General features: G+C 39.2%; 2 protein-coding genes across 6 annotated transcripts in view; one reads left to right on the forward strand and one right to left on the reverse strand.

Moving 5' to 3' along the window:
• LOC137436754 (syntenin-1) overlaps window positions 1–27,985 on the reverse strand; it is an 881,728-nt gene that overhangs the window by 306,474 nt on the left and 547,269 nt on the right. The gene's annotated exons all lie outside the window — the stretch shown is intronic.
• Window positions 1,644–27,335, forward strand: LOC144894298 (uncharacterized). Its single transcript, XM_078786791.1, has 6 exons — window positions 1,644–1,946; window positions 21,473–21,639; window positions 21,735–21,929; window positions 25,054–25,105; window positions 25,224–25,571; window positions 26,471–27,335. Exons 1-6 carry the CDS (start codon window positions 1,772–1,774, stop codon window positions 26,632–26,634), a joined length of 1,101 nt encoding a protein of 366 aa, XP_078642917.1. The 5' UTR covers window positions 1,644–1,771; the 3' UTR covers window positions 26,635–27,335.

The raw sequence follows: 27,985 nt of genomic DNA on the forward strand, positions 1-27,985 counted from the left end.
TCGGTCTTGAGAACGGAGAGATATTGTTTCCTGGCTCTCCTGAGGGTGGACACACACTTGTTTCGGGCTTTGTGAAAGGAAATGAGATTTCCTTCCGTTGGATTTGCTTTCCAGGAGACGAAGGCAAGTTGTTTCTGGGCAACAGCCTCACCACAAGATTCCGTGTACCATGGACGGGAGGAAGGGTATGACAACTGAAGACGAGATGGGATGAATCTGTGCATGAGAGAGAGCAATTTACTTTGGAAGAATTCCCAGGATGAGTTGATGTCAGAGGTGGTAGAGATGGGAGACCAGTCCAGATGATTGATGGCTGCTTGAAGACCATGCCAGTTGGCCTGAGTGAAATTCCCAGGATGAGTTGATGTCAGAGGTGGTAGAGATGGGAGACCAGTCCAGATGATTGATGGCTGCTTGAAGACCGTGCCAGTTGGCCTGAGTGAAATGCCAGACTCGTCGACGCTGAGCAGGCTCCCTGAGGATGGTCAGAGAGATGTCCACTTTAACAAGGACATGATCAGATGATCCGATCGGAGCAGAAGAAGAGCAGCAGACATTTTCAGGGAAGTTAGTCATAACCAAGTCCAGAAGAGAAGATGTTCCGTTGACTGAGATCCGGGTCGGGAAATTGACAGATTGTGTCAGTCCCAGTGAGTCGCAGAAGTCCTTTGCTGAGGAGCCATGGCTGGTGAGAGAGGTACCCACACCCAGCCAACTGGCATGATGACAGTTGAAATCACCACATATGAGGAAGAGAGAGTTGGGATGAGTAGATAGAAGTTGGTCCATATCATCAGACAGTGAGATGTAGATGGAGTCATCACTGTTTGGTGGACGGTACAACACACATATGAACAAGAGGTGGGAGCGAAGGGGAAGCCGTAGCCAGAGGTATTCCTGGGGGTGAGGTGGAGAGAGTGCAGTGCAGGGCGAGTGAGGAAGAGAGTTTTTGATAAAGATAGCAACCCCGCCTCCAGGACGAGGCTCAGGTCTATCATACCGGAGGAGGGAGTAGCCCGGGAGAGATACTATGGAATCAGAGACATCATAAAGGAGGAAAGTTTCTGTTAAGCAGATCACGTCTGGTTTGACAGAAGCAAACTGTATGGAGAGATCAGTTAAGTTTGAACGAAGGCCCCGGATGTTTGAGGTCCATACCGTTAATGAAGAGGAAGGGGGAGCATCAGATACAGAACAGGGGGGAGGAGGGGTAGGGTAAGATGTGGAAGAGGTGGAAGAGGTAGGGAGAGCTGTTGAAGGTGTGTCAGAGATTTCAGAATAGCTCGGAGAAAGGGAAGGATGGGGCGGACAAAAGGTTTGATGGTGATTGGGTGAGCCACAATGAGGTGTTATTTGAGGAGGGGGAAGAGCGAGGCAGAAGGTTGGGGGAGATGGAGGTGAGAGTTTGAAGGGGGAAGAAGCGGGGAGGACGCTTTGAGGAGGGGGAGTGAGAGGGGGGAAATTGAGAAGCAATGAGGGTGGGGAGATTTGAAGGGGAGGGGTGAGGGGGGAGTTTGGGAGGGAAGGGACAAGGGGAGGGATTTGAAAGGGATGGGATATGGGGGAGATTTGGAGGGGAGGGGAGAGGCAGGAGTCTAGGAGGGGATCTACCTGGGTATGGTGGATGAGGGATGCAGATGTGGACGGAGTGGTTGAGCAGCAGTTCAGTTGTTCTCGTACCAATTGCTACGATATCGACTGTGATCAAAAACAAAAAACGAAGCTGAATCATCGTCATAAGATTTTACCAAACGGGGATCTTCAAATCTCTATGGTGGAAAAGAGAGATTCTGGTCTCTACAGATGTCTGGATCAACCTCCCCAAGGAAGTGTAACGGAGTGTGATTCCACATCATCATTCTGTCCTTCAGGAGATCAAGAGGAAGAGTCAGCAGAGGGTGTTACTCCATCTTCATGTGGAGCAGCTCTACTCCTGCACATCTCAGGTAAATCTAGAGGTTTATTTCACATTTTACATCTGGAGACAAAAAATATTTTATCATGGATTATCGTCGTGTTTCATGTGGAGGGAGGGCATGGGAAATCAAATGTATACCAAAGAATACACTGAAAGGTAAACATATGAATGGATATGGTAGCTGATGACATGACAGATTTGGGATTTCTGAGTCATGATGATGTTCATTTTAAGGGATATTGAGATTTGAACAAAATTTGGATCTTGAGATCTTTCCCCCAGCTTAGGTTGTCCTGCCCATTGTCCCATCAAATGCTCGTCGAGAGGTTTACACTTTTACAGTGTCATTTATAACCAAGTAATTCAATTTCATTCCTAAAAATAATTGTAACAAGTACACATACATTCAAAGTACACCGCCCCCATGCCAAATAATTAAATATCCTACAGCGCGGCATTGCCGGGGCGCCTCTGGCGCCCGGCAATACCGCAGTGCAGCTCATAGAGGCTGCATTGGGAGGGAGAGGTGTACACTAATTGATTGATTAATTGTATAATTAAAATCAATAAAAGATTATCACAAAATATTTTCTTAATCAATTGGCTAATACCATAACAAAACCACTCGTGCTTCATCCGAAGATGTATCTTTTAGAAATTTAATCAAATAAGTCATTAATAAAAAATTAAATAATCAATTGATTAATCAATAAGTAATTCATCGATTAATCAATAAATAATGAATCGATTCAATGATTAATCAATTAATCAAAAATATCCTTGATAGCCACATCACTTGATCACTGTCATGTCCAAATATTAGCTTCCCAGCTCAAAAGGTGCCTGAGATATTGGCCAAATGAGAAAGAAAATAAATAAATGATTAATAATGAAAATAAATAAATAATAATCATTAAAAAATTAAATTATCAATCAATTCGGTCACAGAACACATAAACCACCACCATTTCATCAGAATCTGTAACTGGGGAAAAAAAAATTTTTTTAGTAACTAATCGAATAATTAAATAATTAATCGATACATTGATTAATTGATTAATTAATAAATCAAAAATATCCTTTGCAGCCAAATCACCTGGTCATTGGCCTGTCCAAATATCAGCTTCCTAACTCAAAAGGTGCCTGAGTTAATAATGGTCAGAAGAGAAATGAAATTTAATTAATTAAATAAGTACTTAATTAAACGCTAATAATTAAATAACTCCTCAATTAATTGATTATTCAAAAAACAAAAAATACCGTATTTGACAAAGGACTTGCTCACTACTGTGCCGAAATTTCAGCTTCCTAGCTCAAAGGATGGCTGAGATATCGCCCGGACAACCAAACAAACAAGAAAGCAAGAAACCAGAGTGAAAACTGAGTACTCTCTTTCAGCGTGCGTCACTGCCGAGCCCCCTTTGGTGCCCGGCAATGACGATTTGCAATGCCTGGAGATGGCATAGGAAAGGAGCAGTGTACAACAAGTACACATACATTCAAAGTACACCGCCCCATGCCAAATAATTAAATATGCTGCAGCGCGGCATTGCCGGGGCGCCTCCGGCGCCCGGCAATACCGCAGTGCAGCTCATTGAGGCTGCATTGGGAGGGAGAGGTGTACACTAATTGATTGATTAATTGTATAATTAAAATCAATAAAAGATTATCACAAAATATTTTCATAATCAATTGGCTAATCGCATAACTAAACCACTAGTGCTTCATCCGAAGATGTATCTTTTAGAAATTTAATTAAATAATTCATTTATAAAAAATTAAATAATTAATTGATTACTCAATAAATAATAAATCGATTAATCAATAAATAATTAATAGATGAAATGATTAATCAATAAATCAAAAATATCCTTGATAGCCACATCACTTGGTCACTCATGTCCAAATATTAGCTTCCCAGCTCAAAAGGTGCCTGAGATATTGGCCAAATGAGAAAGAAAATAAATAAATGATTAATAATGAAAATAAATAAATAATAATCATAAAAAAATTAAATTAGTAATCAATTTGGTCAGAGAACACATAAACTACCACTATTTCATCAGAATCTGTAACTTAAAAAAAAAATTTTTTTGGTCATTAATCGAATAATTAAATAATTAATCGATTAATTGATTAATTAATAAATCAAAAATATCCTTTGCAGCCAAATCACCTGGTCATTGGCATGTCCAAATATCAGCTTCCTAACTCAAAAGGTGCCTGAGTTAATAATGGTCAGAAGAGAAATGAAATTTAATTAATTAAATAAGTACTTAATTAAACGCTAATAATTAAATAACTCCTCAATTAATTGATTATTCAAAAAACAAAAAATAACGTATTTGACAAAGGACTTGCTCACTACTGTGCCGAAATTTCAGCTTCCTAGCTCAAAGGATGGCTGAGATATCGTCCGGACAACCAAACAAACAAGAAAGCAAGAAACCAGAGTGAAAACTGAGTACTCTCTTTCAGCGTGCGTCACTGCCGAGCCCCCTTTGGTGCCCGGCAATGACGATTTGCAATGCCTGGAGATGGCATAGGAAAGGAGCGGTGTACAACAAGTACACATACATTCAAAGTACACCGCCCCATGCCAAATAATTAAATATGCTGCAGCGCGGCATTGCCGGGGCACCTCCGGCGCCCGGCAATACCGCAGTGCAGCTCATTGAGGCTGCATTGGGAGGGAGAGGTGTACACTAATTGATTGATTAATTGTATAATTAAAATCAATAAAAGATTATCACAAAATATTTTCATAATCAATTGGCTAATAGCATACCTAAAGCACTAGTGCTTCATCCGAAGATGTATCTTTTAGAAATTTAATTAAATAAGTCATTTATAAAAAATTAAATAATTAATTGAGTACTCAAATTGAGTACTCAAATAATTAATCGATTAATCAATAAATAATTAATAGATGAAATGATTAATCAATAAATCAAAAATATCCTTGGTAGCCACATCACTTGGTCACTCATGTCCAAATATTAGCTTCCCAGCTCAAAAGGTGCCTGAGATATTGGCCAAATGAGAAAGAAAATAAATAAACAAGTACACATACATTCAAAGTACACCGCCCCATGCCAAATAATTAAATATGCTGCAGCGCGGCATTGCCGGGGCGCCTCCGGCGCCCGGCAATACCGCAGTGCAGCTCATTAAGGCTGCATTGGGAGGGAGAGGTGTACACTAATTGATTGATTAATTGTATAATTAAAATCAATAAAAGATTATCACAAAATATTTTCATAATCAATTGGCTAATCGCATAACTAAACCACTAGTGCTTCATCCGAAGATGTATCTTTTAGAAATTTAATTAAATAAGTCATTTATAAAAAATTAAATAATTAATTGATTACTCAATAAATAATTAATCGATTAATCAATAAATAATTAATAGATGAAATGATTAATCAATAAATCAAAAATATCCTTGATAGCCACATCACTTGGTCACTTATGTCCAAATATTAGCTTCCCAGCTCAAAAGGTGCCTGAGATATTGGCCAAATGAGAAAGAAAATAAATAAATGATTAATAATGAAAATAAATAAATAATAATCATAAAAAAATTAAATTGGTAATCAATTTGGTCAGAGAACACATAAACTACCACTATTTCATCAGAATCTGTAACTTAAAAAAAAAATTTTTTTGGGTCATTAATCGAATAATTAAATAATTAATCGATTAATTGATTAATTAATAAATCAAAAATATCCTTTGCAGCCAAATCACCTGGTCATTGGCATGTCCAAATATCAGCTTCCTAACTCAAAAGGTGCCTGAGTTAATAATGGTCAGAAGAGAAATGAAATTTAATTAATTAAATAAGTACTTAATTAAACGCTAATAATTAAATAACTCCTCAATTAATTGATTATTCAAAAAACAAAAAATACCGTATTTGACAAAGGACTTGCTCACGACTGTGCCGAAATTTCAGCTTCCTAGCTCAAAGGATGGCTGAGATATCGTCCGGACAACCAAGAAAGAAAACAAACAAGTACACATACATTCAAAGTACACCGCCCCATGCCAAATAATTAAATATGCTGCAGCGCGGCATTGCCGGGGCGCCTCCGGCGCCCGGCAATACCGCAGTGCAGCTCATTAAGGCTGCATTGGGAGGGAGGGGTGTACACTAATTGATTGATTAATTGTATAATTAAAATCAATAAAAGATTATCACAAAATATTTTCATAATCAATTGGCCAATCGCATAACTAAACCACTAGTGCTTCATCCGAAGATGTATCTTTTAGAAATTTAATTAAATAAGTCATTTATAAAAAATTAAATAATTAATTGATTACTCAATAAATAATTAATCGATTAATCAATAAATAATTAATAGATGAAATGATTAATCAATAAATCAAAAATATCCTTGATAGCCACATCACTTGGTCACTCATGTCCAAATATTAGCTTCCCAGCTCAAAACGTGCCTGAGATATTGGCCAAATGAGAAAGAAAATAAATAAATGATTAATAATGAAAATAAATAAATAATAATCATAAAAAAATTAAATTATTAATCAATTTGGTCAGAGAACACATAAACTACCACTATTTCATCAGAATCTGTAACTTTAAAAAAAAAAATTTTTTTGTCATTAATCGAATAATTAAATAATTAATCGATTAATTGATTAATTAATAAATCAAAAATATCCTTTGCAGCCAAATCACCTGGTCATTGGCATGTCCAAATATCAGCTTCCTAACTCAAAAGGTGCCTGAGTTAATAATGGTCAGAAGAGAAATGAAATTTAATTAATTAAATAAGTACTTAATTAAACGCTAATAATTAAATAACTCCTCAATTAATTGATTATTCAAAAAACAAAAAATAACGTATTTGACAAAGGACTTGCTCACTACTGTGCCGAAATTTCAGCTTCCTAGCTCAAAGGATGGCTGAGATATCGTCCGGACAACCAAACAAACAAGAAAGCAAGAAACCAGAGTGAAAACTGAGTACTCTCTTTCAGCGTGCGTCACTGCCGAGCCCCCTTTGGTGCCCGGCAATGACGATTTGCAATGCCTGGAGATGGCATAGGAAAGGAGCGGTGTACAACAAGTACACATACATTCAAAGTACACCGCCCCATGCCAAATAATTAAATATGCTGCAGCGCGGCATTGCCGGGGCACCTCCGGCGCCCGGCAATACCGCAGTGCAGCTCATTGAGGCTGCATTGGGAGGGAGAGGTGTACACTAATTGATTGATTAATTGTATAATTAAAATCAATAAAAGATTATCACAAAATATTTTCATAATCAATTGGCTAATAGCATACCTAAAGCACTAGTGCTTCATCCGAAGATGTATCTTTTAGAAATTTAATTAAATAAGTCATTTATAAAAAATTAAATAATTAATTGAGTACTCAAATTGAGTACTCAAATAATTAATCGATTAATCAATAAATAATTAATAGATGAAATGATTAATCAATAAATCAAAAATATCCTTGGTAGCCACATCACTTGGTCACTCATGTCCAAATATTAGCTTCCCAGCTCAAAAGGTGCCTGAGATATTGGCCAAATGAGAAAGAAAATAAATAAACAAGTACACATACATTCAAAGTACACCGCCCCATGCCAAATAATTAAATATGCTGCAGCGCGGCATTGCCGGGGCGCCTCCGGCGCCCGGCAATACCGCAGTGCAGCTCATTAAGGCTGCATTGGGAGGGAGAGGTGTACACTAATTGATTGATTAATTGTATAATTAAAATCAATAAAAGATTATCACAAAATATTTTCATAATCAATTGGCTAATCGCATAACTAAACCACTAGTGCTTCATCCGAAGATGTATCTTTTAGAAATTTAATTAAATAAGTCATTTATAAAAAATTAAATAATTAATTGATTACTCAATAAATAATTAATCGATTAATCAATAAATAATTAATAGATGAAATGATTAATCAATAAATCAAAAATATCCTTGATAGCCACATCACTTGGTCACTTATGTCCAAATATTAGCTTCCCAGCTCAAAAGGTGCCTGAGATATTGGCCAAATGAGAAAGAAAATAAATAAATGATTAATAATGAAAATAAATAAATAATAATCATAAAAAAATTAAATTGGTAATCAATTTGGTCAGAGAACACATAAACTACCACTATTTCATCAGAATCTGTAACTTAAAAAAAAAATTTTTTTGGGTCATTAATCGAATAATTAAATAATTAATCGATTAATTGATTAATTAATAAATCAAAAATATCCTTTGCAGCCAAATCACCTGGTCATTGGCATGTCCAAATATCAGCTTCCTAACTCAAAAGGTGCCTGAGTTAATAATGGTCAGAAGAGAAATGAAATTTAATTAATTAAATAAGTACTTAATTAAACGCTAATAATTAAATAACTCCTCAATTAATTGATTATTCAAAAAACAAAAAATACCGTATTTGACAAAGGACTTGCTCACGACTGTGCCGAAATTTCAGCTTCCTAGCTCAAAGGATGGCTGAGATATCGTCCGGACAACCAAGAAAGAAAACAAACAAGTACACATACATTCAAAGTACACCGCCCCATGCCAAATAATTAAATATGCTGCAGCGCGGCATTGCCGGGGCGCCTCCGGCGCCCGGCAATACCGCAGTGCAGCTCATTAAGGCTGCATTGGGAGGGAGGGGTGTACACTAATTGATTGATTAATTGTATAATTAAAATCAATAAAAGATTATCACAAAATATTTTCATAATCAATTGGCCAATCGCATAACTAAACCACTAGTGCTTCATCCGAAGATGTATCTTTTAGAAATTTAATTAAATAAGTCATTTATAAAAAATTAAATAATTAATTGATTACTCAATAAATAATTAATCGATTAATCAATAAATAATTAATAGATGAAATGATTAATCAATAAATCAAAAATATCCTTGATAGCCACATCACTTGGTCACTCATGTCCAAATATTAGCTTCCCAGCTCAAAACGTGCCTGAGATATTGGCCAAATGAGAAAGAAAATAAATAAATGATTAATAATGAAAATAAATAAATAATAATCATAAAAAAATTAAATTATTAATCAATTTGGTCAGAGAACACATAAACTACCACTATTTCATCAGAATCTGTAACTTTAAAAAAAAAAATTTTTTTGTCATTAATCGAATAATTAAATAATTAATCGATTAATTGATTAATTAATAAATCAAAAATATCCTTTGCAGCCAAATCACCTGGTCATTGGCATGTCCAAATATCAGCTTCCTAACTCAAAAGGTGCCTGAGTTAATAATGGTCAGAAGAGAAATGAAATTTAATTAATTAAATAAGTACTTAATTAAACGCTAATAATTAAATAACTCCTCAATTAATTGATTATTCAAAAAACAAAAAATACCGTATTTGACAAAGGACTTGCTCACTACTGTGCCGAAATTTCAGCTTCCTAGCTCAAAGGATGGCTGAGATATCGTCCGGACAACCAAGAAAACAAACAAACAAGAAACCAGAGTGAAAACTGAGTACTCTCTTTCAGCGTGCGTCACTGCCGAGCCCCCTTTGGTGCCCGGCAATGACGATTTGCAATGCCTGGAGATGGCATAGGAAAGGAGCGGTGTACAACAAACAAGAAACCAGAGTGAAAACTGAGTACTCTCTTTCAGCGTGCGTCACTGCCGAGCCCCCTTTGGTGCCCGGCAATGACGATTTGCAATGCCTGGAGATGGCATAGGAAAGGAGCGGTGTACAATGATTAATAATGAAAATAAATAAATAATAATCATAAAAAAATTAAATTATTAATCAATTTGGTCAGAGAACACATAAACTACCACTATTTCATCAGAATCTGTAACTTTAAAAAAAAATTTTTTTTTGTCATTAATCGAATAATTAAATAATTAATCGATTAATTGATTAATTAATAAATCAAAAAGATCTTTTGCAGCCAAATCACCTGGTCATTGGCATGTCCAAATGTCAGCTTCCTAACTCAAAAGGTGCCTGAGTTAATGGTCAGAAGAGAAAGGAAATTTGATTAATTAAATAAGTACTTAATTAATCGCTAATAATTAAATAACTCCTCAATTTATTGATTAATCAAAAAAAAAAATACCGTTTTTGACAAAGGACTTGCTCACTATTGTGCCGAAATTTCAGCTTCCTAGCTCAAAGGATGGCTGAGATATCGTCCGGACAAACAAACAAACAAGAAAACAAGAAAGAAACCAGAGTGAAAACTGAGTACTCTCTTTCAGCGTGCGTCACTGTCGAGCCCCCTTTGGTGCCCGGCAATGACGATTTGCAATGCCTGGAGATGGCATAGGAAAGGAGCGGTGTACAACAAGTACACATACATTCAAAGTACACCGCCCCATGCCAAATAATTAAATATGCTGCAGCGCGGCATTGCCGGGGCGCCTCCGGCGCCTGGCAATACCGCAGTGCAGCTCATTGAGGCTGCATTGGGAGGGAGAGGTGTACACTAATTGATTGATTAATTGTATAATTAAAATCAATAAAAGATTATCACAAAATATTTTCATAATCAATTGGCTAATCGCATAACTAAACCAGTAGTGCTTCATCCGAAGATGTATCTTTTAGAAATTTAATTAAATAAGTCATTTATAAAAAATTAAATAATTGATTACTCAATAAATAATTAATCGATTAATCAATAAATACTTAATAGATGAAATGATTAATCAATAAATCAAAAATATCCTTGATAGCCACATCACTTGGTCACTCATGTCCAAATATTAGCTTCCCAGCTCAAAAGGTGCCTGAGATATTGGCCAAATGAGAAAGAAAATAAATAAATGATTAATAATGAAAATAAATAAATAATAATCATAAAAAAATTAAATTATCAATCAATTTGGTCAGAGAACACATAAACTACCACTATTTCATCAGAATCTGTAACTTAAAAAAAAAAATTTTTTTGTCATTAATCGAATAATTAAATAATTAATCGATTAATTGATTAATTAATAAATCAAAAATATCCTTTGCAGCCAAATCACCCGGTCATTGGCATGTCCAAATATCAGCTTCCTAACTCAAAAGGTGCTTGAGTTAATAATGGTCAGAAGAGAAATGAAATTTAATTAATTAAATAAGTACTTAATTAAACGCTAATAATTAAATAACTCCTCAATTAATTGATTATTCAAAAAAAAAAAAATACCGTATTTGACAAAGGACTTGCTCACTACTGTGCCGAAATTTCAGCTTCCTAGCTCAAAGGATGGCTGAGATATCGCCCGGACAACCAAGAAAGTAAGAAAGAAACCAGAGTGAAAACTGAGTCCTCTCTTTCAGCGTGCGTCACTGCCGAGCCCCCTTTGGTGCCCGGCAATGACGATTTGCAATGCCTGGAGATGGCATAGGAAAGGAGCGGCGTACAATAACTAGAACGACACTTGGTAGCGTGTGTAGTCTCACATTTCATGCTCATTCTGAACAAAAATACAGTACCATCGTTATCTGACCACGCTACTATCTTATCATCCATGCACCCTGTTTTGTCACATACATTTCCATTACCCGTAGCTTTATTGATGATTGATTAATTTACGGGATATTTAACATCCACTGTTGTGCACATAAATGCTAAATTGAAACAACGAAGTTGAATATGAAAATAATTCAAACTATATTCACCTTGGCTCGTCGATCATCTGGGTGAAGTTTTGCATCGATCTGTTGGAGCCGTTCTGACGAAGAACGTCTTTATTTTCAATCCAATATGGTCACCAGATCACGTAACCGATGATATTAATTTAGTTCTTCACTCGGATCGAGTCGTAAATGAGATATGTGAAGTTTCAGACCATTCGGATGAGGATTTCAATTGAAACAATTATGGCTGATTGATGTTGATATCTCGTGCCTTCGATACGGTCTGGCACCCTGCTCTGCTCACCAAACTCTCCTCCTGTGGTATCCATGGAAATCTCCACGCATGGCTTGCGGACTTCCTTTCCCGTCCTAGTCAACGTGTGGCCCAGAATGCAATTCTATGATCTCCCCTTCCTGTTCACGCTGGAGTTCCTCAAGGGAGTGTTCTGGGCCCTGTGCTCTTTTTGGTCTTCATCAATGATCTTTCCGACTCTCTGGAAAATGCTCTCTATCCCTTTGCTGATGATGCCACTCTCTGCCACTCCATATCTCAACCCTCAGATCGGCAGGCAGCAGCCTCTTCACTCTTTGCGGACCTGGATAAAATCACAGACTGGTTAAACAAGCAGAACGTGTCTTTCAATCCTGACAAATCTCACACTCACTGTGTCTCTCCGAAAAGACCGTCTGGACAACCCTCCCATTTACTTTCTCAACAATCCTCTCCAAGAAGTTCTGTCACTCAAGCTTTTGGGTCTCACTATCTGCCATGATCTTTCCTGGGAAAACCGCATTTCCAAGCTGGCCTCCAAAGCCAGTCGCCAACTGAGCATCCTCCGTCGTGCAAAGTCCTTCCTTGGCGCACCTGAGCTCCTCACTACATACAAGGCTTTCATCCACAGCTCAATGGAATACTGCTCTCCACTCTGGGCCGGTGCTCCTGCCTCACACCCAGCTCGGCTTCACACTGTTGAAACCAAAGCTTTCAGAATCATTGGAATCTCCCGCGATGAAGCTAACTCCGAGGGTCTTTCACTCACTCACCACAGGCAGGTTGGTGGTCTTTCTGTCTTCTACCGACTCCTCTCCGGCCTAGCTCCCCCAGCTCTGTCTGTGCTGTGTCCCCCAAATATTCCTGCAGGATGCACAAGATCTGTCTGCAACCCTTTTACAGTGAAACTGCAAAAATCAAGACTCGCTGCTCACCTTCACTCTTTTATTGTACACCGCACCTTTCCGATGCCATCTCCATGGAATTGCAAATCGTCATTGCTGGGCACCGAAGGGGCTCGGCAGTGACGCACGCTGAAAGGGAGTACTCAGTTTTCACTCTGTTTGTTGTACACCGCTCCTTTCCTATGCCATCTCCAGGCATTGCAAATCGTCATTGCCGGGCACCAAAGGGGGCTCGGCAGTGACGCACGCTGAAAGAGAGTACTCAGTTTTCACTCTGGTTTCTTGCTTTCTTGTTTGTTTGGTTGTCCAGACGATATCTCAGCCATCCTTTGAGCTAGGAAGCTGAAATTTCGGCACAGTAGTGAGCAAGTCCTTTGTCAAATACGTTATTTTTTGTTTTTTGAATAATCAATTAATTGAGGAGTTATTTAATTATTAGCGTTTAATTAAGTACTTATTTAATTAATTAAATTTCATTTCTCTTCTGACCATTATTAACTCAGGCACCTTTTGAGTTAGGAAGCTGATATTTGGACATGCCAATGACCAGGTGATTTGGCTGCAAAGGATATTTTTGATTTATTAATTAATCAATTAATCGATTAATTATTTAATTATTCGATTAATGACCAAAAAAATTTTTTTTTTTTAGTTACAGATTCTGATGAAATAGTGGTAGTTTATGTGTTCTCTGACCAAATTGATTACTAATTTAATTTTTTTATGATTATTATTTATTTCTTTTCATTATTAATCATTTATTTATTTTCTTTCTCATTTGGCCAATATCTCAGGCACCTTTTGAGCTGGGAAGCTAATATTTGGACATGAGTGACCAAGTGATGTGGCTATCAAGGATATTTTTGATTTATTGATTAATCATTTCATCTATTAATTATTTATTGATTAATCGATTAATTATTTATTGAGTAATCAATTAATTATTTAATTTTTTATAAATGACTTATTTAATTAAATTTCTAAAAGATACATCTTCGGATGAAGCACTAGTGGTTTAGTTATGTGATTAGCCAATTGATTATGAAAATATTTTGTGATAATCTTTTATTGAATTTAATTATACAATTAATCAATCAATTAGTGTACACCTCTCCCTCCCAATGCAGCCTCAATGAGCTGCACTGCGGTATTGCCGGGCGCCGGAGGCGCCCCGGCAATGCCGCGCTGCAGCATATTTAATTATTTGGCATGGGGCGGTGTACTTTGAATGTATGTGTACTTGTTTGTTTTCTTTCTTGTTTTCTTTCTTGTTTGTTTGTCCGGACGATATCTCAGCCATCCTTTGAGCTAGGAAGCTGAAATTTCGGCACAGTAGTGAGCAAGTCCTTTTTCAAAAACTGTATTTTTTGTTTTCGGAATAATCAATTAATTGAGGAGTTATTTAATTATTAGCGATTAATTAAGTACTTATTTAATTAATCAAATTTCCTTTCTCTTCTGACCATTAACTCAGGCACCTTTTGAGTTAGGAAGCTGATATATGGACATGCCAATGACCAGGTGATTTGGCTGCAAAGGCTATTTTTGATTTATTAATTAATCAATTAATCGATTATTTATTTAATTATTCGATTAATGACTAAAAAATTTTTTTTTTTAAAGTTACAGATTCTGATGAAATAGTGGTAGTTTAAGTGTTCTCTGACCGAATTGATTAATAATTTAATTTTTTTATGATTATTATTTCTTTATTTTTATTATTAATCATTTATTTATTTTCTTTCTTATTTTTTTTTTTTATTTTTTTTTATTTTTTTTTTGTATACAAGATCGAGGCTCGTGAAAGAGCGAACATTTATCACACAGAAAGACAAACCGACAAACCGACACATAACCGACAAACCGACACATAAAACAAATAACATCGGGAGCGGCAGACAAGATGGGGAGAGAGGGGGAAGGACACAAACACAACATTTGAGAGCAGGAACCGAGAGACATGGAGACATCGAGAGATCTGTGGGAGGGAGAGGGCTTTGGGGGGGAGGCATGGGAAAGGGGGTGGGAGAGGCATAAAACATATGGACACTGCCAGGACTACCAGGAAAGAAGTTGGAATTACAAACAAGGTGGATCTGGGGTGAATTAGTGGGGGTAGAAAAGATCAAGGTTTTGGATGGGGGAAAATAAGAGATGGTGGTGAACAGCTGTTTTAAAGACCTGGAGGGAGGAGTGGGATTGAAGGGAGTGTGGGAGTTTGTTCCAGAGGCGGGAGAAAAGAGAAATGAAGGAGTGAAGGTGAGCAGAGAGCCGAGATTTCGGCAGTTTAACCATCAGAGGCTTGCTGGCAGATCTTGTGCGACCTGTAGGAATATTTGGGGGACAGAGCACAGAGAGAGCTGGGGGAGCAAGGCCGGAGAGCAGTCGGTAGAAGACAGAAAGACCACCTACCTGCCTGCGGTGAGTGAGTGAAAGGCCCTCAGAGATAGCTTCATCATGGGAGATTCCAATGATTCTGAAAGCTTTGGTTTCAACAGCGTGAAGCCGAGCTAGGTGTGAGGCAGGAGCACCAGCCCATAGGGGAGAACAGTATTCCATTGAGCTGCGGATGAAAGCCTTGTATGTGGTGAGGAGCTCAGGTGTGCCTAGGAAGGACTTCGCACGACGGAGAATGCCCAGTCGGCGACTGGCTTTGCAGGCCAGCTTGGAAATGTGGTTTTCCCAAGAAAGATCAAGGCAGATAGTGAGACCCAAAAGCTTGAGCGACAGAACTTCTTGGAGAGGATTGTTGAGAAAGTAGATGGGAGGGTTGTCCAGTCGATCTTTTCGGAGAGACATAGTAAGAGTGTGAGATTTGTCAGGATTGAAAGACATGTTCCACTTGTTTGACCAGTCTGTGATTTTGTCCAGGTCTTCAGAGAGTGAGGAGGCTGCAGACTGCCGATCTGAGGGAAGAGGAATGGAGCGGCAGAGAGTGGAGTCATCAGCAAAGAGATAGAGAGGATTTTCCAGAGAGTCGGAGAGATCATTGATAAAGACCAGAAAAAGCACAGGGCCCAGCACACTGCCTTGGGGAACTCCAGCCTGAACAGGAAGGGGAGATGAGAGAAATCCATTCAGGGCCACACGTTGACTACGACCAGAGAGGAAGTCCGCAAGCCATGCATGGAGATTTCCATGGATACCATAGGAGTAGAGTTTGGTGAGCAGAGCTGGGTGCCAGACCGTATCGATGGCACGTGATATGTCAAGGGAGACAGCTCTGATTTCCTGTTTGGCATTGAGGACCTCCATCCATTGTTGAGACAGGAGAAGCAGCATGTCCAGAGTAGAGTAACCTGGTCTGAATACAAATTGATGATCAGAGATCAAGCCATTGGAGAAGAGGAAAGATTTCATATCCGAAGCAATGATGGATTCCATGACTTTGCTGATAATTGGGAGCAGGCTGATTGGTCTGTAGTTAAAAGGATCTGTTTTTGCACATTTTTTGTGTAAAGCAGTAATGTTTGCTGATTTCCAGGATGCTGGCAGATGACCTTGAGCAAAAGATAGGGTGAAAAGAACAGAGAGAGGGTGAGATAGAGCGGCAGAGCAGGATTTTAGGACCCCTGGGCTGATGCCGTCTGGTCCAGTTGCAGAATCAGAGTCGAGGTTAGACAAAAACTCCTCCACCTTGTCAGGAGAGAAGGACACAGAGTCCAGGAGCAGTTGGGATCGACTGGGAAAGGTGGGAACAGAGAGAGATGGGTTTGGGACTAAAGATTTTGAGGCAAACACAGAGTTGAGGCATTCGGCTTTGTCACGTGCGATATCAACTGTGTGGCCATTTGAGGTAAGGGAGGGGATGGAGGGGGAACAAACACCAGAAACGGATTTGACCAGACGCCACCAGGATTTGGAGGAAGGAGACAGGTTTGAGAGTTCGGCCAATATCTCAGGCCAATTCGGCCAATATTTGGCCAATATCTCAGGCACCTTTTGAGCTGGGAAGCTAATATTTGGACATGACAGTGACCAAGTGATGTGGCTATCAAGGATATTTTTGATTTATTGATTAATCATTTAATCGAATAATTATTTATTGATTAATTGATTAATTATTGATTAATCAATTAATTATTTAATTTTTTATTAATGACTTATTTAATTAAATTTCTAAAAGATACATCTTCGGATGAAGCACTAGTGGTTTAGTTAAGCTATTAGCCAATTGATTAAGAAAATATTTTGTGATAACCTTTTATTGATTTTAATTATACAATTAATCAATCAATTAGTGTACACCTCTCCCTCCCAATGCAGCCTCAATGAGCTGCACTGCGGTATTGCCAGGCGCTGGAGGCGCCCCTGCAATGCCGCGCTGTAGCATATTTAATTATTTGGCATGGGGGCGGTGTACTTTTAATGTATCTGTACTTGTTACTCTTTTTTTTCCACCTCTGGAACAAACTCCCACAAGACTCTCCTCCCTCCAGGTCTTTAAAACAGCTGTTCCCCACCATCCCCCATACAAAACCTTGATCTTTTCTAGCCCCGTTAATACACCCCAAATCCACATCTTTCAATCTTCGACTTCCTTCCTGAAATTCCTTGTAGTGTCAATTTGTTTGGTTCCGTGTACCCCTTCCCTTCTCCCCCCCACCCATCCCCCCCTCCCCCTCCCCCTCTGCCACCCCCTAGCCCTCTCCCTTCGAACAGATCTCCTGATGTCCCTGTTCTCTATTGTTGTGCTTGTGTGCTTCCCTCTCTCTCCACATCTTGTCTCCTCCTCTCTTTATTGTTTTTTGTGTCCGTTTATGTTTTTTGCGTTTTATGTGCTAATGTATGTTTGCTATGCTCGCTCTTAAACGAGCCTCGATCTTGCATACAAAAAAAAAAAAAATGGCTGGAATACCACTTCACCAATTATGTCATAGTTATCACCATGTATACCACATGGGGAGTTGATGACATGCCAAGTTTCAATCTTTTTAGTTGAGCCGTTTCAGAGAAAATGTCAAATATTTTTTCCTTGAATCCAATATGGCTGTCATGCCATGTGACCTAGAGTTATAAATAAAATATTCTCCATGGTGATTCCCTTCTGTGATTAAAGTTTTGTATCAATCGGACAAGCACTTACAGAAAATAATAAAATAAAAGTGAAAATATAAAGATGTGGACACAGACATACACAAACAGATAGACAAGCAGGGGCGTTGCAATGGTCTCGGAACCCGTTTAGGCGAGACTAATAAGTAAGGTGTGTTCGTAGAAAGGAAATAATCAAACTGTATAACATTTAAGAGGAATAAGTATTGTTGTGATGTAATTTACTATATAAGAGAGCCATTGTTTGTCTGTGTGTCTGTCTGTGTGTGGGTCGCCATTTTTCTCAGATGGCTGAACGGATCTTGGTCAAACTTTCAGAGGTTCATCAGTGAGTGTCAGGGAGTGTTTTAGGCAAAATATTTATTTATTTATTTTAAAGTGCGTTTTTTGGATTTTTTAAAAAATTGCTCTGTAGTGACAAAGCCTTTTTGATTAATGACAGTTATATACAAGTACACATTCACATGAATAAATCTTCACCTAAATCTATACAACATTTGAACACAAATAATCAAACTATTCCGGAAGTTGTCAAAGTTGGTGGTAAGGCTTCTTCTTCTTCCTGAACGTCATCATACATAACTCAGAAACGTGATGAACGGCACATTCACCAGCAAAAAATCAACAAAAAGGTAAAATGATGAATTTGTGATGGATTCTGATTTGGATGTAATTGCTTTTTCATTATATTTTCTCTCATTTCAAATATGTTAATGTTTCTTTTTCGCTTGAGCAACGCCAGGTACTCCAGCTACAAACACTTTTATACTTTACTCGGGGTACAAATACAAATACAACTTTGGCAGGGGGGTAACATAGGCTATGTGGCCGTGGCCTCATCCGGGGCTGTGGGAGACCAGGAGAGGGGCATAAATGTGTACCGTGTAGTGCCACCTGGTGATGGCGGCAGAGGGTATTACAATTACCTTTTTTACCTGTGCAACACTGAGGTTATGAAGCACTATTTGCATGGGAAATTTTTTCGTCCTTCCCTTCCCCCTTCCCTTCCCCAAAACGGAGGGGCTTTTCAAAGCCCCCCCCCCCACCCAAAGGATGTATATGTAGTCTATCTTTCCCCTCCCTCTCCCCTCAACTCCCCCCTCCCTCTCCTACTTCCTTTCCTGTTACTAATCGCACAAAGCAAGGCTGTGTCCTAGTTCCCCTATTATTTAAGCATTGTGTTTTCCTCTGTTTCATAATACCTTCAACTATTGCACCCAGGGAGGGGAAGGGGAGGGGAGGGGAAGGGGAGGGGAGGGGAGGGGAGAGGAGGGTGTTGATGATCCAGTTTCGCACCGACGGAAGTGCCTTTAATTTGCAGCATCTGAAGGCCAAGTCCAGAATCACGGAAATGCTGCTCCATGATCTACTTTTCGATGACTGCGCACTCTTCAGTCATAATCTCGAAGATATGCAGTTTATTATCAACTCCTCCACGCAATCTGCTCGTCGCTATGTCCTTCAAATCAGCCTCTCGCACTTTTTGTCCACCACGTGACCGTTTACCAAATTTAAGTTGTCCAAAGAAAGAGCTCTTGGTATTCCATGGTCTTCCATGTGTGTGAGGTGTCCTGACCAGCGAAGCTAGGCTTGTATCAGGAAATACTCAATTCATTGGATCCGGTCGTGGTGTTCGGTACATTACCTCGCCAGGTGATGCCGAGAAGCTTGCGTCGGCTTCGCATATGGAATTGACCAAGATGTTTGATATGGTCATGATTAAGGTGTCCATGATTAGCGTCCGTACAGGAGTGTCGATAAGAAAACGGCACGATAGACACTGATCTTGGTGTCCAGGTGAATGCCACGTCCATGCTAAAGGTGATATGCCAATCTTCCAAAGAACACACGTTACTTCTTCGTTAATCATTGCATTTTGAGAGAGGACACCTCCAAGGTAGCAGAACTTACCGACAACTTTGAGTGGTGTCATCGATGGTAATGGATGGGATGGTATACACACCTTGTGGTCTCGGCTGAAGCATGGCCTCGGTATTCTTAAGTTCACACTCGAGATTCCTACAATATCGGGACTCTAGTTTAAACCGCATCCAGGTTATCCAGCGTATCCAGGTTATCCAGGTTATTCAGGATATCCAAGGTGTCCAGGTTATCCAGGGTATCCAGGTTATCCAGCGTATCCAGGTTATCCAGGTTATTCAGGATATCCAAGGTGTCCAGGTTATCCAAGGTGTCCAGGTTATCCAGCGTATCCAGGTTATCCAGGTTATTCAGGATATCCAAGGTGTCCAGGTTATCCAGGGTATCCAGGTTATTCAGGATATCCAATGTGTCCAGGGTATCCAGGTTATTCAGGATATCCAAGGTGTCCAGGGTATCCAGGTTATACAGGGTATCCAGGTTATCCAGCGTATCCAGGGTATCCAGCGTATCCAGGTTATCCAGGGTATCCAGCGTATCCAGCGTATCCAGGGTATCCAGAGTATCCAGGGTATCCAGCGTATCCAGGGTATCCAGGTTATCCAGGGTATCCAGCGTATCCAGCGTATCCAGGGTATCCAGGGTATCCAGGGTATCCAGCGTATCCAGGTTATCCAGCGTATCCAGATTATCCAGGTTGAAATCGTGTTTGGTTAAAATACGAACCTGTTCAACATGAATATGCGAAACTAATTACAGGATAAATTATTAATTGAGAAACAGATCAATTGGATTCACTTTCGTGAAATTAAATAAAGTACATTTCACTGAAATTAAATACTCGATGGTAATTAATAAATTAATAAATAGTACAGTTACATTGCATCCCCAAAAAAAACATGTTTATTTTGTTAGATTTTTTTATGTTTTTCCACCTTTTTCAATACCAGAGGAATCGCTGTGAGTGGTTTATGCTTATGGGTGAATGAAGGTGTAAATAAGTGTGACACATGATCAGAATTACCATTTAATATAACTGAAGGGCACCTTGTGCTGGTAAAGGGCACCATGTGGTGCAGCATTTCGGAACAGGTTTCCTTATGAAGGAAACCAATATGGCGATCACATGTCCATTTACTTTGGGGATGATAAATACCAATACCCGGTTCACGTGATAGAACTTACCATGTTCCAAACATGCTTGGTGTGTGGGTCCAGGAGGTGTATTGGTATTGGGACGTTGTTTGGATGTTTACCCACAGTTTCTATGTTGCACCATCTTTCGGTAGTAAGGTTGTCAGCTCGTTATACATAGTAAGCTCGTTATACATAGTAAGCTCGTTATACATAGTAAGCTGGTCATACAAAGTAAGCTCGTTATACATAGTAGGCTCGTTATACATAGTAAGCTCGTTATACATAGTAAGGTCGTTATACATAGTAAGCTGGTTATACATAGTAAGCTCGTTATACATAGTAAGCTCGTTATACATACTAAGCTGGTTATACATAGTAAGCTGGTTATACATAGTAAGCTCGTTATACATAGTAAGCTCATTGTACATAGTAAGCTCGTTATACATAGTAAGCTCGTTATACATAGTAAGCTCGTTATACATAGTAAGCTCGTTATACATAGTAAGCTCGTTATACATAGTAAGCTCGTTGTACATAGTAAGCTTGTTATACATTGTAAGCTGGTTATCCATAGTAAGCTCGTCCTGATTGTTTATTAAAGTAAAAATAACATTGAACACCATGTTTAACATCCGGGATATTAACGATGTGCGATTTCTATCAGATTCCCCCCAGGAGTCGAAGGATTACAAGATTTACATCAAAACAGGAAATGATTATTGGGCTGGCACAGATGCCAACGTTTATATCACGATCTGTGGAGGATTGAAGTGTTTGAGATCTCATCATCTTAAACATTCAACATATCACAATCCTATTGAAGCGGGTCAGGTAATTATTCACACACTTTAACAAGGTAGATAAAATATTAATAAACATGATATTGTCTGCCCAGGTGAGATGTTTACGTGCACACGTTTCTGCAGGTAGATGTTTACACTGTGCGCTCCCTTTACCTGGGGAACCTGGAAAATGTAACAATCTGGCACGATGGGAGTGGAAGTCATTCCAGCTGGTTTCTCGAGAACATCAGAATCGCCGAAACATTCTCCGGCATGGAACAAATATTTACCTGTTCGTGTTGGATTTATAGAAACGATCCTAAAACCCTCAATCCCCAGGTAATCTTACATTATTCCACAAATACCAAATGGAATCTCGATCTTTTAACTTCCTCTCCCAAAATCACGTATTTCTCAATCCCCTCTACCGTCATGAATGAAATGAATTTAGAAATTGAATGAATCACTGTGTAAAGATCGTAATTACTTTTTTGTTATTTTTAATTTTTTTTTCGTAATGAAACTGGGACACACACACACCCACACACACACACACACACACCTTGGAGACCTGCAACTCCGAAAGACCTTGAGGTTGATCGTGTATCGGACGTGCTGCGTGCATCCTCGAACGATCATAACTCCCAAGGTGAGGAGCTTCTCCCGATGAACCGATGGAGGGCAGGGGAAGGGAAAAGTCTTCAACGAAACCGGGCAGGTGAAACATTGTCACCGACGCACCTGGGAGCAGGTGGGGGAAGGGAACACTTTTCGACAAACGAAACATGTGTTGGAAATAAAGTAAAATAAAAGGAATTATGGGACACAGCCCCTTGTACTTAGTCTCTGCGGCCGCACCGAGCAGCCAGAATACTCGCTCAAAATAAAGAAGCCTGCACCTCCTCTCCTGAGAAGACGAACTCACAAGGGGACAGGTATTTGGACCCAGCCAAGAGGGTTCCTGTCTTTAAAAAAAAGATGGAGCTCTACTAAAGAACCTTAAAAACGAATGTTGGAACATGGAGGAGAAGGATGCCATTTACTACTGTAAAGTCTATTCAAGACAAGAACAGTGAGGGTTGGCCGGTAGCGGAGCTAGATTCATGGACCAGTTGAAGACCAGATTGACCACCAGAGCAGAGACGGCAACATCCAACAAATGAGAAAGAGTTGCGTTAACAGCAAATATTCCTAAATTAAAATAAAATAAAAGAGATAGCAGTGAAGGCCAGAACAGGATGGGAGCCGAACACTCGTCAGGCTGGACTGAGCGATGGTGGAAAAGAGACCACAATGGATCGCAGGGAAGGGCTTCGTGACGAAGCAAGGGTTTCGAATGCGAAGCGTCACTGGGGACCCAGGGAAGGCGAGGTGAGACAGAGGGGGAGGAGACACAGAATCACTATAATGTGGAGGGGAGGAGGGGGGGGGGACAGGGTGAAAACACCGACACAGTTGGAGGGGATGAAAACGAGAATGGCAGATGACAACAGGCAGAAGGACGGAGGGGAACAGAGAGGTGAAGAGGAAGGTGAGGATGATGAAGACCAGCAAAGATTGGAAGAAGAGCTGGCAAATAAATTAGCGGAGATGAGATTGATAGTGGAGACAGAAGGATGGTGTTCTTTGGGTGTGCTGTGTTGTGTTTGTGCCAAACATAACATTTTCCATTTCGGACAAAAAGTTCCATCTTGGTTTCATCAGACAACAACATTTTTTGCCACTTGGCTTCAGAATCTCTGGAGTTGTTTTTTGCATACCTCAAACAGGACTCAAGGTAGGCTTTTTTGAGTAATGGCTTCCGTCTTGCCACCCTACCGTACAGGCCAGACTTGTGGAGTGCTTGGAATATTGTTGTCACATACACACAGTGAATAGCCTTTGCTATAAAGGCCTGTAGCTCTTTAAAAGTTGCCATTGGCCTCCTGGTGGCCTCTCTGATCAGTCTCCTCCTTGCTTGGTCATCCAGTTTGGAGGGATGACCTGATGTAGGCAAGGTCTTGGTGGTGCCATACGCCTTCCACTTATTAATTATTGCCTTAACTGCTCTCCAAGGGATATTCAAGGCCTTTGAAATATTTTTATATCCATCCCCTGATCTGTGCCTTTCCACAACTTTATCCCGGAAATCTTTTGAATGCCCCTTGGTGCTCATGGTTTTAATGGCCGAAGCCTTTTTATAAACAAAAAAAGGGTAAAAACCCCCATCAAAACATGAAACTACAAATCAAAGCTGGACCAAAATGTTTCGTCTTCCACCAACGACAAAATCAAGACTCTCTATTCACCTTCACTCCTTCACTCCTGTTTTTTCCCGCCTCTGGAACAAACTCCCTCACTCTCTTCAATCCCTCTCCACCCTCCAGGTCTTTAAAACAGCTGTTCACCACCATCTCTTATCTTCCCCCATCCAAAACCTTCATCCTTTCTACCCCCGTTAATACACCCCAAATCCGCCTCTTTAAATTCCCAACTTCTTTCCTGAAATTGCTAGTTGTGTTCATTTGCTTTATACCGTGTACCCCTCCCACCTCCCCCAGCCGTCCCCCTTCCACAGATCTATCGACGTCCTTGTTCTCTTGTGTTGTTGTGCTTCCCTCTCTCCCGCTCCCTTCATTGTATGTTTGTGCATGTTTTCATGTTCAATGTGTTAGCTTTTACCCGAGCCTCGATTCTGGATACAAAAAAAAGGAAACCCAAAAAGAAGAAAAGAAAAAAAGGCACAAACAAAAACAAATAAATCAAGAACTATGATCAAACAAGTAAATAAACAATAAATCCAAAACAAACAAGTCAATAACAATATATCAAACCAATAAACAATAATAAAAATAACCAAACTTTTTATATCAAAATAACCAAACCAAAAATAACCAAACTCCACTTTTTTGAAATACCAACTTCTGTCCTGGAAGTCATTGGTGTCCTTGTGTTTTATACTTCTCCCTCCACCCCCCCCCCCCTTCCCATGCCTCCTCCCCCCCCCCCTCCCATGCCTCCTCCCCCCAAGCCCTCTCCCTTCCACACATCTGGTGGACACTTGTCCAACCAAGATATTCGAATTTTTCATTTTTCATTAATTTTCTGAAATTTGTGGAATTCGTTTTTGACTTGGAAGTTCTGGGGTACGATGTGTAAATGAAGGAGGAAAAGGTCTGATTTAATGCATTTTCATTCCAGGCTGAGAGGCAACAAAAGATGAAAAATTAGAAAGGGGGCGTAGACTTTCTATAGGCAATGCACATCCTCAGAGCAATGTAAACATTCGGTTTGGAGAGGGTGCGGGTTTTGTAAACAGTTCAATCGGTGGTGCTGGAGAAGGACAGATGGGAGAGGGAGAGGAGAAACCGAATCTGTTTCATGTACTAATTCTTGTTTGCCTTTTACAATATCAATAACTTGTATTTTCCATCACTTCACCACATCTGGGTGTTGTTGCTCCCTCTCTATTATTTAATTTCAGATTCCCAGGTCATGTGACCCTTTGGATGACAGAGAACCGAAGAAACCAACCGGTGCGTTTTGTGGATTCTCATTCGGGAATTTGATGCCGTTTTTCAAAGCATTTTGGGAAAGATGTTATTGGTGGAAATAATCAAATAACGATTGTAATTTCCTTGTTTCCCATTGTAGTTCCCAACCCTCTCAGCGGAACTCCTCTCCTCTCTTGTGAGATACAAAAGCCAAACAGTAACAAGTTCTCACTGCTGTGGATGTTTCGAAGTACTGAAGGCCACGACCAGGTGATCGCAGTGGCCGGAAAGCGGGCAGACATCCTTACCTCCTGTCTGGGGAAGAGTGAACAGAAAAACCATACAGTGCTGGAACCTGGACAGGATTCCTGTCCAGAAAGCTCCCACTGCTTGCTGCCTCCATTTGGTGTAACGAGGGATGAACTCGAGATATACTGGTGCCTGATTGGTCCCGGAGAGGATGGAACATGGAGACAGCAGGTCCTCTCTGTGCTGTCATTCACACCTGGTAAGATGTAACTCGCTGATCATTACCACCCAGTGATCATGCTCTATTAAGGTTCTTCATTATAAGAAACCATCTTTGTTCATAATTACCCTGAAAGTGGAAACACCTTCTCTCTCTCTTATAATTTCCTTTTCCTAGTTACCCTCGCCAGAGGAGCGGGTATTGCATTTGAGTCCGTTTTTTTGTTTGTCTGTCTGTCTGTTTGTCTGCACAGAATAAATATGATTTTCTCTGCAACACTTGGTCCGATTGACAGGAAATTTTCACCATAGGGCAACTCCACCTGTATAACTTTTTGATGATAATTATGACGTCATAGGTCGCGTGGTTCGGCCGCCATCTTGGAAAAACCGAAAAACTTTGCACATCCATATCTCCGAAAGCGCTGAATAGAAAAAATTGAGACATGGCTCATTGAAAAGAACTCTCCATGGGGAATAAAATATGTTGATGATGATGTCATCGGTGCTTCCATTATGACGTCATAATTCGACAAGTACAAAACTTCATCCAATCAAGATGAAATTTCTTGAGCATCAAGGAAGAAATTAGTTTAGAAAACAAATAATGATGACGTCATCGGTCACGTGGTTTGGCCGCCATATTTGTTTCACACGAAAGCCTTAAAAACCACTGAAAATACATCCTGGCGAGGGTTTGCAATCTCTGATTGCTCTTTTTCTTGTTTAAAATGAGAAGTCCTGATAGCGAAGTATTTTGGGAGTGAACAATATTTTTTCTAAGATGAATAATATCAGGTAATAATTGTTTATTTGGTAAAAAGTTGAACAGGTATGGTGTTTTATTATTACCATTGATTTACCATTTAGTGCAGTTTATCCTTGGTTTAGTTATCGCATCTTCCATGATTGTTATCCTGATGGGTTTTCTGATTATAGGAAACCAAAACGGATCCACAACGGTGGAAGAGACCAACGACCCATCACCATTCTCCGGATGCGGACCTGCTCTCATTGCAGCAATCACCATCAATGTTCTCGCTCTCTTCCCATTCACCATGGTTGTTTTCCTTGCTAAACGTTATCGTGAAGAATGTTTGTAGAAACATCTTTAAGATGTGATCACAAAGTCATCAATGTTTTTCCATCTCTCCATATGTGTGTTTTTTTAATGAGAAGACATTTGTTTTTATGAATGTTCAGGAAGTAGTTGTTAAAACATCAACACAAACATGATACTTCTCACCTCCGCCCGTGAAGATGGATGGAGGTTATGTTTTCACCCCTGTCTGTCTGTCTGCTTGTTTGTTTGTATGTCTGTCTGTCTGTGAACAAAATATCTAAAAGAGTTGTGGATGTATTCGGACGAAATTTGGCAGAGAGGTGGCGTATGTGACGAGGATGAAATGATTCGATTTTGGTGAAGATCTGGATTTGAACAGTACAATTTTTAAAGTGATTCTTCACCATTGAGAGATGGGGCCAAAAACGATACTTCGCAGGATATTTTTAAAAGTTATGGACGAGTTATGACTAAACATGGTGGACGAGTTGATTCGGTAACGAGAACAAGCAGATTAGATTTGGGTTCAGGTCCGAATCCAGACCCGGTCTATCATTGGGATACAAAAAGTAAACTGTTCAGCCTGGCGGAGGTATGCGCTCTAGCGAGTGCCGTTCTAGTTTGATATGAAACTTGTGGGAATTATGCTTCAGCTCTATTTGCTCTTTCGTTGTGAAATTGTTGATTGTTTTCAGGTATTATTTCTTTTTGTAATAATAAAGGACATGTTTGTGGGTTGCAGCGTGCAGATGGAAAACAATTTAAGGTCAAATGCACATCCACAAACCAACATTGTACGATTTGGAACAATACAAGCTGTACATTGTGCTATTAATATCAATACAAACTATAAATTGCATTATATAGAACAATACAAGCTATACATTGTGTTATTAATATCAATACAAACTATAAATTGCATTATATAGAACAATACAAGCTATACATTGTGTTATTAATATCAATACAAACTATAAATTGCATTATATAGAACAATACAAGCTATACATTGTGTTATTAATATCAACACAAACTATGAATTGTATTATATAGAACAATACAAGCTATGCATTGTGTTATTAATATCAATACAAACTATGAATTGTATTATATATCGAACAATACAAGCTATACATTGTGTTATTAATATCAATACAAACTATAAATTGCATTATATAGAACAATACAAGCTATACATTGTGTAATTAATATCAACACAAACTATGAATTGTATTATATAGAACAATACAAGCTATGCATTGTGTTATTAATATCAATACAAACTATGAATTGTATTATATAGAACAATACAAGCCATACATTGTGTTATTAATATCAATTCAAACTATAAATTGCATTATATAGAACAATACAAGCTATACATTGTGTTA

This window comes from Myxine glutinosa, chromosome 11 (assembly GCF_964187855.1).
Source record: "Myxine glutinosa chromosome 11, kmMyxGlut1.1, whole genome shotgun sequence".
Lineage (NCBI taxonomy): Eukaryota > Metazoa > Chordata > Myxini > Myxiniformes > Myxinidae > Myxine > Myxine glutinosa.